The sequence below is a fragment of the Onychomys torridus genome, chromosome 4 (genome assembly GCF_903995425.1).
Source record: "Onychomys torridus chromosome 4, mOncTor1.1, whole genome shotgun sequence".
Lineage (NCBI taxonomy): Eukaryota > Metazoa > Chordata > Mammalia > Rodentia > Cricetidae > Onychomys > Onychomys torridus.
The window spans coordinates 40,125,634-40,140,353 of NC_050446.1; the positions used below are offsets into that span (position 1 = coordinate 40,125,634).

Genomic DNA, 14,720 nt, shown 5'->3' on the forward strand with positions numbered 1-14,720 from the left:
CAAGCATCCTTGACACTCCACAGCCCAGCAGTTTACCAAGATAAAACACAGTTTGCATAGCCATTTACATATCCTTACTCCCAGCCTGTGGTCGGTTCTGCTCCTGACTTTAAAAAGTCTGCTACAGAAAAGGAGCCTTATAATGCAAGCCCGTATTACACCAGCATGTTCCCTTTAAGGTAGTAGACTAGTAGGGCATGAAGTAGCAAGGCAGATAATGGAGCAGTGGGAGAGGAGGATCAAATTGCCTCGTACAATGGAGTCCATGATCTAAAATGTAAATCCAAATTAATATTAGAGAGAGAGAGAACGCTCCCGCTGCCACCCGAACTGCCTGGCTGGCTTTCCCAGCCTCTAACTTGACAGACTAGAGTTGTCCATCTCTCTAGCTTGGAAGCGACGGACGCCCAAGTGCTCTACCAAAGCTGAAAGCGAGTGACAGGAGAGAACAAACGAACTTACTCTGTCCTTCAAATTTCCGTATGATGGTCCCCAGGAAGGTGTTTTGCGGTGCCACATGCCCCCTGCGAACAGGCATGTTGCCCGGGTCTTAGCCGAGCGCTCCGAGCTCGGAGTTCTCCCGGGATATCTCCCGGGCTAGAGCCCAGGCCGGCGCGCAAGCCGCTCTTTGTGGCAGCGCATCTTCTTTGGAGAGCAGAAACCTCTTCCCATTAGCACCACTTCGAGACACCCGCGTTGCCCGCCGGAATCCAATCCATCCCGCTCACCTTCCGGAGGGGGCCTCACACCGGCCTGCCGCGGGTGAGAGGCTTGGGGGCGGGGAGGGGAGGAGGCGGGGTGCGGGAGGCGGCGGGGGAGGGCCGAGGAACGCGGGGGGCGGGCTGGGCCGGGGGGGGAGGGGGGGAGTCACAAGGGCAATCGATTTGTTTCTCTTCTCCCAAACAGCGCCAATTTCCCAGTGCAAATGGGCTTAACCTGGCTGTTGCCCAGCGCCCCAAGGATTGTTGGTGGGCGGGGGGGGGGTGGGGTGGAAGACTTGTGCGCCTTTTGCAGGAAGGGGAAAAAGAAAAGGAGGCAGGGGTGGGGGTTGACGTTTCTGTCCCCGCCCTCTCCCCCTACACACACACACACACACACACACACACACACACACAGCCTTTATCCTGGGAGCTTGGGCGCCGCCACAGCTCGGGTTACTCAAGCGTGCCTTAGCGGAAGGCAGCCAAGAAATCTCCAAAACTCAGTGATAAAACAGCTACTCTGGGAAGGTGATCTGCACCGCCACTGTCCACAGGGCTTCGTCCTTAAGCGCCTCGCCCCGAAGTAGCTAACACACCCTCAGCTGCAGAGAAAAGACAGGTGGGAAGCCAGCCCTTCAATGAGCGTTTCGAAGCTCTTCTGGCGCTCAGAATGTTGAAGATCTAAGATGTGCCACCTAAGAGTGCAGGTTCAATTTCAGGGTCCAGCTCGGACCCCTGAGCACGTCAGGCGTGGTCCCTGAATGAAACCCGGGCTATCCAGCGCTGAGCTTAGCCTCTGAAAGACTGAAGGATGTCAGCACCGCTGAGCATGCCGGGTTTCCCCGAGGGAGTCCCCGAGGAGTTGCAACGTTTGAGGGGTGCCTGGGACTCCAGGCGCTAGGTTGCTAGGAGGATGATAAGGCCAAAGATAGTGTAAACAAATGGTACAAAACAAGGCAAGAGTTTGGAGCGGGTGAGGCTGGGCGCCAGGGAGAAGGAACAAAAGGTGGGTGGGGCTAAGAGTTTGCAGCCTTGAAGTGACCTCCCTTGCTACTTACCTTCTAAACACACTAGCCAATTCTTTCAGCTTTCTCATCTTTTCTAAGGGAGCGCTTGCATAAGACAGGAAGAGATTCAAAGGACAGCATCGAGGTCTCGTCGTTTGTGCTTCTCCGAGTCTTCCAATGTGGGAATCTCCTCCTGGCTTATACATACTTCGGACAAATACTTCCGAAGACTTAAGGCAAGCTGTGCCAGGAAAACATCTTTTCAAAGTTGTTTTTTCCAGGTTTCCTTTTCTCCCCTCTTGCTTCTTTCCCTTCATCGATGCTTCACCTGAAATAGCCCTTGCCACACTCCTTTCTGTATCTGCCACCATTTCATTCTACAAAAGAGAGCATGGACAAACCTCTTGTTTCTCTCTGGCAATAAAAGTACATAGACTACCATCAGGGCGTGTAGCTGCATGCTAGAGATTCTCTGATAGGTCAGAGTGCAGCCCACTGTCCTGCTTTGTCTGAGTCAGTGGGGTTCATATTTTGTTAGTGATAGCTCAAATGTGAAGTGAAATAGTGAGATTGGAACTAAGCGCCAAGAGGCAAGGTTAGTTTAGGAAGGTGAATCACCAATTTTGTAGGAAATAGGAGACTAACATAACACTTTATACGTTTCATAAAACATGCACCCCCCAAATACAAATAAAAACAAGAACCCAAGAAATTCTAATTATTTTACATGAAAGTATTGAAAACACTGAAGTGAAATGGTGAGTGCTGGAAAAGTTGAATTTCTAGTTAATTAGCTTGATTTTTCCTGAATCTGTACAGTTGCATCCCCTATAATATTGAGGACACACACTTTCCCGAAGCATGGTTTATTTTATCTTCTTTTACTTTATAAGTAGATTATTCTGTCATTCTGTTCCCTAGCTGCACCTGGGCTTGCAAGAAGAGTTCCTCTTCCAGATGCAAATTGCATGGAGCTATCCGTGGTACTGACTCGGATACTGCTGATAGCCAGTGGTTATCAAAGACAGTGGGACTTCAAACTCAGTCTAGTGGCTCTTAAGTCCTATAGCCTGATCTTAGGCACTAAATGCCTAGAAAAACACACGTTGCTATTTTTGACACATTTCTTAAACACCCTCCCTTTTTACTTAGCTTTTTAAGTAACTTCAAGTTCACATTTTCCCCCAAAACAAGGACTCCAAGGAAAGAAAAATAACCTACAAATTGTGTGGATTGTAAGTTTTCTGTATAAAGTTTCATTGACTATAAGGTTTCCTGACACAATAATACAACAGTAAGTTTTAACAAAGCAGTATGACTGGCTAATAAATTTTAAATGACTTTTAAACTCAGCAAATGAATACTACTTTAAGGTAATAACTATCCCTGGTATGTTTTGAAACGCAAATGTTTCTCTACTGTAGGAAAAGACGAGCTGACTTGAAGTTTGTTGTGCAATGTTTCTTTTTAGACTATGCCACTGACTTTCACAGGATATTGCATTTGGAAACTCTGTAACTCCACTTTCTTCAAGAGGAAAAATGGATTCCTATTTACTACAGTATTTTATCCTTAGCTACAATACTCAAAATGGTAAGTTTGGATTAGCTAATAAAATAAATGCTAAATTTTCATAGCCTGTGTAATATATAAGTAAGGTTATAGGTTTCACACTTTCCCAGTCATATTTAACTAACATCAGTTCTATTCACAAGTCTATGCACAATCATAGAACATTCCATAACCTATGTATTATAATTGGTTGATTTGAACAGAAGATTAAATGTATTCTGTTTCTGAATTACCCCAGTAATTGTGTTCATGCATTATATATTGTCACAGTGGAGGCAAGTACATTAATCTACACTCACCCAATAATTGAATAAAACCACAGGGTGACAACCAGGGCATCTTGCTGGCTGGAAAATTATCTCCTTTCATCCCTACATCTGTAAAAGCTGACTTCAGATATTATGGTTTATATTTCTAACAAGCATTTTGAATTTTTGGAGATCCAAATGCTGAAAAATTGCATAAACTAAGCTCTCAAAATCCCATGAAATGTACAGCTTGACACTCAGTCACCTAATTATGAACAAAGTTACAAAATAGATTCATACAACTTTTAAAACTTGTAGTTATTAACATTTCCTTGAATCTAAGACATTAAAAATTTAAATATGTAAATGTTTTAACAACGCCTATTACATAACAAATAGTGTTTTTTTTACACACAGTTATGCATATGTGTGGTGGTAGGTATACTGCTCAGTGATTGCATGCATGGCAATCTAGGTTCAATTATTCCTAGCACACTTAAAAAAAATGGAACTTTTCTTAAGATCCTACATTAGAAAAATTTTAAGCATTTTATATGTTTTCTCCAGTCTTTATAGAAAGAATAGTAATCATCATGGAATAGTTAAGTGCTATTCTTATACTGAGAAAGGAAAAAGGAAACTCAGCAAGTAAATGGTATTACTTTAGCATTTTACTGTTTTTGAAGTGATATAGAAAGTAATTTGATGAGATTTATGTAAAGTTTTTGTATAGTTTAGAAAACTCTGTTATTGATCTGATGACCACAATGCATCATTTTAATGGGTATCTTAATGTGGTCTTCTGTGGAGATGCTGTATCATCTCTTACTAACTGGGTCACACCTAACTTACAAAACACCCAACTCTACAGTTGTGAGTTAGGCAGATTTTGTCTTGCCTTATTCTTAATAGCTTGGAATTGACTAAGAAGTGGGAATGTTGAAGTCATCTATTAACACAATAATATGTTTATGCAGTTTGGTGTAGAGAAAGAAATAGAGGGAAGACTAGGTTCTAACATTACACTATTTTATTATAGTGAAATTCAGGGTTGGGAGATGGCTCAACTGTTGAAGAGCTTTTTGCACATCATGACAATCTGAGTTCTCATGACCAGGCTTGGGATTCCTATCTCCCACAGAGAAACTAGGTAAGATGGCTTCTCTGTAACACCAATACTTGACAAATGGGGACAGATGAATCCCAGATATTTTAGCCAGGCAATCTATTTGAAACTGAGCTCAAGATTCAGTGAGAGATCCTGTGCCCAAAGATAAGATGGAAAGCAATCAAGGAAGATACCTAATAATAATCTTGGGCCTTAAAAATCTAAGGGGGAGAGTGATATTGGGAGATACCCAACATTGGTCTCTGACACCACCATATACATACATAGATTTCCCATACACAAAAAATTAAACTATAACAGAAAATATTGAAAATATCTAAGATATATATTTGTGGCTTTATTTCTCAAATCAGTGGAACAATTTGTGATTTTTAGGTTTGCGTGAACAGTAAGAAAGAGATATATACAGATACTTAGCATAACATCTGGTATATAGTAAATGATTTGTCTCATTGCTGATATATTAAACTGACTCTAGTAATACACGATTCTGTGAAGACTGAGGTAGCTAACTCTTTCCTAAAGTATACCACCAGTTATTACAGCAAATAACCTGTTCAAGTGAGTCAAAGATCCATCAATAACAGAAAAAAAAAGTGATAGTAACAAAGAATAGCAGATAATAAGAAATAACTGAGCTCTGTAACTTACAGAAATCACCCCAAATATGATAAAATTAGAATATTATAGTAATATTACAGCTGAATATTTGGCAGCATACAGTAGTAAGATAGTTCACAATATAATTTTTTTATTTAAGAACTAACTCATTAGTTGACTAAAATTGAGAAGCATTTTACATATTACTTTCTAGAAGTCTGAGTAAATGAACTCTTTCACACAGTATCTGTAGATATTAAAATTGTTTTAGATTGCCTATTCATTTTTACCTTTATTTAAACTGTTTGATATAGTCCTTACATTTAACTTGACATCAGTCATTTTGAAAAATTTAACTGGGAAATGAATCTTGCTTTACAATAACTTGCTATTTTCTAGGTTTCCTTACGCAATATTATCATTCACAAATAAGTGCTCTTCTATAAATATATTTTGATGTGGTTGAACAGAACTTATTAAATTTGCCTTTTATTTTGAAGGAAGAATTCCAATTATGTCTAAGCAATTTTTATAGCATGTTCAAGTACTTCTGGCAAAATGATGGGGGTGACTTAATGTTCCCTTTGTGGGAGAGATTAAAAAGTCTTTGGGGAAAACACTGAACCAAACTATAAGAACTTGAATCATGAATTTCTCTATCAGCAGAGGAAGTTATAAATGTTTTTGGCTGTTACATGAAGAGTACATAAAGTAGTAAAGTTATTTAGAACTTTTCCTATCTTTATACTGACATTATAGCTTTTCTACACAGTTTTAGAACACCTTTATCAAACTCTAAAAAATTTAAATTTAAAAATAACATTGAAGAATAATTGATAGAAAATGTGATAAACACATTTAAAAGGTGCAGATAAATGGTATTTTAAGAATTTTTTCTTGTATATAATTTAGGAAGTTTTCTATTGTATTTGGTTTCTATTACAAAACCTCAAATGGCCCTTAGTTTTACCTGTCCCTACCCATATTCTGTCCTTACTCCACTATCCCTCCCCTTCCCCATTTTATCTTGATATTCCAGTCCTGCTCCTGTCTATTCTTAGCTATCTATTCCATTTGCTCTTTCTAGGTAGACCCATTCTTCCCCCTCCCCATTGCTTTACTCTCTACATAACCTCTGTGGTTCTCTGGGTTGTAGCTTGTTTATCAATGTCTTAACAGCTAACATCCACATGAAGTGAATACATACCATATTTATCTTTCTGGGTCTGGATTACCTCACTTGGGGTGTTTGTTTTTGTTTGTTTGTTCTTAGCTCCATCAACTTATTTGCAAATTTCATTATTTCATTTTCCCAATGGCTGATAAATATTCCATTATGCAAATATACCACACTTTCTCTATCCATTCATCTGTTGACAGACATCTAGGTTATTTCCAGTCTCTGGCTATTATCAGTGGAGCAGTAATGAACATGGTTGAGAAAATGTCACTGTAGGAGGATGAAGCATTCTTTGGGTATATGCTCAACAGTTGAATAGCTGATAGATGGAATTGAGGTAGACTGATTCCCATCTTCCTGAGCAACCACCACACTGATTTCCATAGTGGCTGTACAAGGTTGCACTGCCACCAGCAATGGAAGAATGTTGCTCTTACTCCACATTCTTGCCAGCATGAGCTGCCATTTGTTTTATTTATCGATCTTAGGCATTCAGACAGTTATAAGGTGAAGTCTCAAAATAGTTTTGATTTGAATTTTCCTGATGACTAACAGTGTTGAACATTTCTTTTAAGTATTTCTCAGCCATTTGAGTTTTTTTCTAATTATTTGATTTGATCAGTACCTCATTTTTAATTGGTTTGTTTGTCTTCTTGATGTGCAGTTTTTTTTTTTAGTTCTTTATGTGTTTTAGATAATCACCCTCTATTAGATATGAAGTGGATCTAATGGAAATTGCAAAATAACTCCAGAATAAGAGCTCCAAATAGATGTCTCTCATCACTAAAAGAAGTTTCTGGTACCAGGAGTGGTTTCCATCTAATTGGCCAAAGGGGTCCCAGGGTAATTCCCAAATAACCCAGGATATTTTCAAGGCATTGGTAACTCTCCATAATCTAATGGTAAAGCTGTACTCTTGAAGACAACAACTACACAACCCATTGAACATGGAAAAGTCGGGATGGTGCCTATCTACAGCTTTTACCCATATTGACTAATTTCCATGGTATTGGAATGTATGTACTTTGCACACTACTATAGGAAGAAGGTAAACACCAACCCAGCTAGAAACTTTTCCATCTACAGTGGTGATGCCCCTGAAGATGATGCTGGTGCAATCACAGCACAAAGCCTGTGGAAGTAACTATCAAAGATCTGATTTGATTTAAAGCCTACTTCAGGAAATGGAACCCATACCCAGCACTGCTTGGGTAGCCAAGAACCCAAGAGTTGATATGCCAGGGAGCTAGGGGAAAACCAACAGTAAGCAGCAAAAAAATGACACCCAAGAATATTCTGGTATACTTGTATATCAGTATTCAGCCATCACAAGAGAAACTTCCTCCAAAGCAGATGGGAACAAATACAGACACCTACAGCCAGTCAATGTGCAGAGAGTGAGAGACCTTGGGACACTCAGCCCTAAATGGGATGTCTCTACCAAATCCCTACCCTCAGGGCTCAGTGAACTCTGCAGAAGAGGAGATGAAAAGATTATAAAAGCCAGAGGTGATGGACGACACCAAGAAAACAAGGCCTTCTAGACATAACAGGACGGATGCACATAAAGACTCAGAGACTGTAGCATCATTCACATGCTCTACATGAATCTGAACCATATTGGGTCTTAGAACTGAAAGAAGTGGACACATGCCACATTCCTAACCCAGAAGCTATTTCTGATTGATAATCACTTGCAAATAAAAATTAATTTTCTCCAAGGGAGAGTCACTGGTGCTGGTGGTGTATTTTTTAATTAAGAATTTTTTTTATTAATTTTACATATCAATCAAAGGTCTTCCTCTTACTTCCTCCCATCCCTCCAGCCACCCCTTCCAACCCTCCCCTATTCCCTCCTACAAGAAAGTAAGTCCTCCCCTGGGGAGGTACATTTAGTAGAGGCAGGTCTAAGCCCCTCCCCTTGCCTCAAGGCTGTGTGAGATGTTCCATCATAGGTAGTGAACTCCAAAAAGCCTGCTCATGCACCAGGGATGGGTTCTGATCCTACTGCCAGAGGGCCCCTAAAGCAGATCAAACTACACAACTGTCTCACTGTGCAGAGGTCCTAGTCCAGTCCCATGCAGGTTTCACAGCTGTGGTGGCACATACCTTTAATCCCAGTGCTCAGGGCGACAGATACAGTTGGATCTCTGAGTTCTATGCCATCTTGGTCTACAGAGTGAGTTTCAAGACAGCCAGAGATACACAAAGAAACCCTGTCTCTAAAAACAAAAAACAACAAATGGAAACAAACCATTCTTCTTTTTTTTTTTTTTTTTTTGGGGGGGGGGGATAGGGGTTGAGAAACAAACCATTCTTAAAGATAAGGCCCATCCCCAGCAATAGATGGCCAACATGAAACAAACCCAATGGTATTTTTGCAGGCTGTTTGTCTCATAATGTTGTATCAGTGCATTATTTTAACTTTATAAGTCCATTACATATATATTACGGCCTCTGATTTTGTGTTTTTAAGGTATTCCTGTGTGTGTGATCACCTCTGCATCCATACGTATTTCTTGTTCTTTTTCTTTTGGCTCTTCTTCCTCTGTTTATTTTGTCCTATTCCAATTTTTTTGTCTTTTCATTTTATTATTATTCCTTAGATGCTTCCTTGTTTTCTAAGGAGATACAAAGAAAGTATGTATGTATCTGGATGGGATAGGAGTTTGGGAGTTTGGGGAAGGGAAACCATAATCAGAATATATTATATGAAAAAAATCTATTTTTAATAAACAAAACATAGAATTAAAATTGATTATCTTGAAAACATGATAGGTTTGCATTTTATAGTAAGAAACCATGCAAAGAGGTCTAATTTACATGTACCAACTTTTTCCTGGGTAACTTTATCACCTTGGGTAACTATAGCAGTACATGTGGGCTGCAGAGTGTGAAATACAGGCATCTGGGATCTGTTGAGTGTGTTCTTGGTCTCCAGAATGCTCAGCTTTATGGATTACTGAAAGGACTCTTAGGAACCATAGATGTGTCATATTTACTACTGTAGTTTTTTAATATTATAATGAAAGAATTCAGATTAAAATATATAAAGGGAAAACGGTATGGATGAGATTTATAAATAACATAGATAGGCTTCCAGATATGTCTACTCAACTAGTTCACTCAAAAATTGGCTTAGTTGTTGTTTGTTTTTGCTCTTTACTCTTTTTGGGGGCCTGCCACCCAGCTCCCAAATAAATAAACACAGAGACTTATACTTAATTATAAATGCCCAGCCTTAGCTTGGCTTGTTTCTCGCCAGCTTTTCTTAACTTTAAATCATCCCATCTACCTTTTGCCTCTTTTTTTTTCCTTTTCATACTTTTGTATATCTTACTTTCACTCTTACTCTGTGTAAGCTGTGTGGCTGGCCTCTGATGTCCTCCTCCTTGATCCCTCTTGTTCTTCTTCTTTTCCTCCCAGATTTCTCCTTTTTATTCTCTCTGCCTGCCATTCCCACCTATCCTTTCCCCTGCCTTGCTATTGGCTGTTCATCTCTTTGTTAGACTCTCAGGTGTTTTAGATAGTCAAAGTAACACAGCTTCACAGAGTTAAACAAATGCAACATAACTTTGCATCATTAAACGCACATTCCACAAAGTAAACAAATGCAACACATCTTAAAATAATATTCTACAACACTTAATTTTCTTACCAAACAAGATGAAGATCTGTAAAACAGGCCACTCACCTGAGATTTGATGTTCAAGGCTTTAGAAATCAGTGATACAGGTATATAGTACCTGTGCAACTGATTTTAGCTACTGAGACTCCTCTATTCTGATGTTAAACTGACAAAGAATGGGGGCAGGTCTTGGGCATATATAAACACTGTTATCAGGCAGGATAATTCAAGGACAGTTCCCAAAAATTTCAAAAGACTATTGAGGAAAGTTTATGATTTAAAAAATTCTGGCATGTGGTCAGTTGTTTCACTATTCCTAAGTCTATTCAGAGTAAATTTAGTGTGAGTGTGTGCGTGTGAGTGTGCATGTGTGTGTGCGTGTGCATGTGTGTGTGTGTGTGTGTGTGTGTGTGTGTGTGTGTGTGTGTGTGTATGTATAATGGATTCTAAAAAAATACAAAGTAGTTTCATTGCTAGAAATATTTGTCTTTAAGATACCCGGACATATTAAAGCCAGAAAAGTACACAGAGTGACATGACTCTGCACCTAAATTTTTTAGGACAGGGTCTCTCAACAAACCTAAACCACTGTTTTGACTAGTTTGGTCTGCCAAAGCTCTCCTGGGATTTTAGGCACATATGTCCATGCTTTGCTTTTATGTGGATGTGTATTGTTTGAACCCGGGTCCCCTTGCTTTCATTTCAAGTAGTCTTACTCACTGAGATTTTACTTCAAACCAAGAGTAATTTTTAAAATAACAAGACAAGCTAGTATTAAAAGAATTGAGAAATCAGAGAGAGAGAGAGAGCAATTTTGAATCCTTGTGATATCATCTAGTATAGTGTGGCACAATTGGGTAGGGGCTTATTGCCTGCACTCTACACTTTTAAGTGGTCTTTGAAAGTGTTGATAGAGGCTAGAAATGAAAGATTGTGAATAAGCCTTATTCTTTCTCATTCTCCATTGCCCTCTGTATGGTTTTACTAACAAGTTTCTAATTATTCTTTTCTCCTTTTAGACACACATTCAGTATCTTGGCGACCATGTGTTATTTATTTCAGGATTCCTAATATTGTGCATGCCATCTGTCATATAGTGGTGGCCAATAAGTGTTGTTATGAGAAAGAAGAAGGGAAAACACACAGGATGAACATATGAATGGACAGAGAGAAAAGAGAAGGGAAGGGTCAATGAGAGAAATGTAATTGGAACAGGTGAGGCAGAGGAAGAAAATATAGGAGGTAATGGTGGTAAAAAGAGAAGATTGTAAGAGGAGAGAAAGAAAAGTGAGCAGCAAGAGAGGAAGGGGCTGAGAAAAGAACAAGAGGGAACAGGGACAGAGAGGATAAAAGAAAACAAGAAAGGAATGGTGGAAAGAAAACAGATTTTCCAAGTGCCAATAAGAATTTCAAAGTAAACACTGACCATTTTCCTATTCAGACTGTTATACATATTGATATGTGCTTTATATTCTAACAGTGTTTATAAATGATTTACTACAAATAGCATCCATTTTAATGACATCATAAAGAAGTATAAGCATGCATGCTGAGTAGCATGCTCATTGGCCATGCAAAATCAATTCTATATTGAAATTGTTAAATAGGACTGTATATTTGCAATTAAATAGCTTCCTTTGACTCTAAATCAATGATGATCATGCTTCAAGTGGTCCTATGAATGGTATCATTAAAAGCTGGAGTTCATATATGTACTGTGTATGTATGTATATATGTTCTCACTGCCATTTCCTCCTCACAGTTTTCTGTGCTGACTTCAAAAAGAACTTCCTGATCACAGAGAGAGGCAGGTGAGCACATGAGAATTGCCTTTCATCTGGGATCAGTTTTACAGCTAAGAAAATTGAGATGGAGAGATTTGCTTTAGGTCATAAAATGAGTTCAGTTCAGTTCAGTTCAATTTGTAGCCTTGTAACTAGTATGTGAATACCATTCTCTTCTGACTGCTAAAACATACTCCTTCTCCAAAATCTGTTAAATTTCTAAATTTGATAACTAATTTGAATGTTTCTTTTTAACAAACACTGCATATCTCAGCCATACTTCACATCCAGGCACATTGCAGCAAAGCTTTACAACACTTTGGATTTTGAAATGCTTTCTGATACTTTAACCCAATGTGGCTACTTAAATTTTTCTGAGATAAATTTCTATTTTTCTGTCTCTGATTTGTCTTAACTGAATGTTCTATATCATCTTGAACAAAATGTAATTATGAAACTATATCAGACTAATATTTCCTTTCCAGCCTTCTGTGCTAAATTATTTTGTTCAGTGCTGCTAATATATTTTATATAGGGAGTTAAATGAAGTAACAAATCGATGATGGCTGCCTTCTATTGAATTAGTCATTAACATTGTTAGCCTAGGATAGACCAGCACTGGAAATGATTCTCATTTCATACGGGCATTCTTTATGTTATAGAAGATTTAATTTTTATCATCTTTAATTTATATTGTTATTTCTCAGCTTTATGTCACACAGCAGCAAATAACATGGTGTCATTTTCTCTGGCCATTGGTTTCTCACTGTCACATCTCATTTTATCAGTTATAATCTAAAGAATGAATTCAAGTCAGAAACTCTTGTTCCAAATCTTTTCAATCTTGTTTTATGGTATTTTATGTATCTGCATTCTCACAGATACAAGTTTTTGCTTTAAGATACCATTTAAGTCATTTATGAAAGAAACCACTTAAGGGCCCATGGAACGGTTCAGCAGGTAAAGACACTTACCTCCAAGACTGAGAAATTCAACTCAATTCAGAGGACCCACATTGTGGGAGGAAAGAATCATTTTCAGCAAGCCATATTCTGAGTTCCACGTGTACACTGTTGCTTTCAGGTACTCCTCACCCTAGCCCATAGTAAGCAAGTGAAAATTTTTAAAAAGGAATAGATACCAAAATAGTATTTTAATAGAAAAGACTTTGGGAATCATGCTATTTGTGTGGCATTTTGTAGTTTATTTTGATAATAATCATTCAAAATAGTTCTAGAAGTTAGTATCTTTTTTTTTTTTTTGTAGATGTACACTGGTATCAGAATTAAACAATGCAACACTGGCATTTTCTTGAAAGCTCAAGTTATTTTGTTGGCTGTAGCACTGAAAGATTAGCAAAGAATGGAGGAAGAAAGTTCTTTTCCTGTGTGTGATGGTAAGTGTACCCTGGTTGAAAGCAACAGAGACCTCCATATTACTGTTCTTGACTCAAAACCTGTCAGTCCTGACTCAGAAACCTGCTAGTCTTCTGCTATAAAAGTCTCTATCAGCAGTTGTAAGTCAACTCTTGGCTTTGCCGTTGTGAGACCAAGCTTTACACTTTCCTCACGCATGTTTCTTCCTGGATACAAACTTGCTCTAGTCTATGTAGGCTTCTAATAGTATGTTGGGGACAGTGAATTGTAGTGGGTAGCACTACGTGGAGTGGCCTTGATAATTACACCAATAGTGAATTACAACGAAAAGAAAATGCAACCCACCCAAAAAATGAATAAAAGGAAACATGATACACTTGTTGAATCTGTCTTCATTTTTTATAAAACCAGGTTAACCTTCATATCTCAACATTTCCCAACAGCATTCCCTCTTTATGTTAGATCGGAACTCTGCACTGTAGTCAACTTCTATTGTGAAGTGACTCCAGAGTATTTCTGCACATTTTACTTTATACTGGAAATTCAATGCCAGAGTTTTCCTATTCTCTGTCAAAGGTTCCAAGAACATATTTGCAAGCATAACTTATGATGCATCTTCATTCTCTATACTTCCTCAAGTAATTCCCAAAAGAAAATTTCCTGACAGAAACATTTGTATACATTTCTTGGGGACTCACTAATATGAGCTAGCAGCAAAATGTGAGACACTGAGCAATTTATTGGAGGGCATTTCATTTTCTTGATCTCCTTCAAATCATGTTACATGCTAATCTCCCTCCACTGTGCACCAACAGGATTTTCCATTTCATTCTTTCTACATATATCAGGAAGCTATAATGATCCCTACAAAACTCAATGTAAACATTGAATGGTCTGGTGAATTCGAATAAAGCTGCCCAGTTGAAATGACTGATAGCTTTACTGCTCTCTGAACCATTCCATGACCTGAATATGAATTGTCTTCTATGATTGTCTAATCAGAAATGTAATGATAATACATATGCAACACATCTACAAATTTAAATCTTTCAACCATTCAGAAGTGCACATGTACTTTCATTGTTAAACTATGTGGCTTTGAACAATGATGTTTGCAGTGAATATGGATACAATTCAAACTATATGACACTGGCCTCTTCTTACAGCAAGTCTGCAGAAGAATACAAATAGGTGATATATCACAGTATCTTTAGTTCAAGTTAGAAATTTTACAAGCCTATGTTATTTTAACGAGTAGACTTCTTCCTTTTATATCTTTGTTTTTTCCAATTTGTTTAAAGGCATCGTGCCTCTTAACTATAGTACCTGAGAGAGAGCCATTCACAAATGTACAGAAATTATTCAAGGGTAAAATTTCTGCATTAAGACAGTCAGCAGTCATTTCTTTTCAAAATATGAGGAAATGTCAAAGTCAATGATTCATCATACTTTTTCAAGTGTTTGAAGAAAGCATCCATTAAACTGGACCTGCCTG

The 14,720-nt window shown here is 38.3% G+C and overlaps 1 protein-coding gene and 1 long non-coding RNA gene across 7 annotated transcripts in view; one reads left to right on the plus strand and one right to left on the minus strand.

The window, feature by feature from the left end:
- Kcnh7 (potassium voltage-gated channel subfamily H member 7) overlaps window positions 1-788 on the minus strand; it is a 458,805-nt gene extending 458,017 nt beyond the window's left edge. For all 6 annotated transcript variants that reach the window (XM_036185753.1, XM_036185750.1, XM_036185751.1 and 3 more), the window contains exon 1: window positions 463-788. In XM_036185753.1, the coding sequence (XP_036041646.1) occupies window positions 463-538 (76 nt within the window). In that variant the 5' untranslated portion in view covers window positions 539-788. The remainder of the gene's footprint in view (window positions 1-462) is intronic.
- Window positions 789-3,180: 2,392 nt separating this feature from the next.
- LOC118582700 lies at window positions 3,181-13,586 on the plus strand. The gene is made up of 4 exons (XR_004944788.1): window positions 3,181-3,301; window positions 4,568-4,678; window positions 11,828-11,876; window positions 13,116-13,586. It is a non-coding gene; the product is annotated as an uncharacterized LOC118582700 (long non-coding RNA).
- Window positions 13,587-14,720: the final 1,134 nt, after the last annotated feature.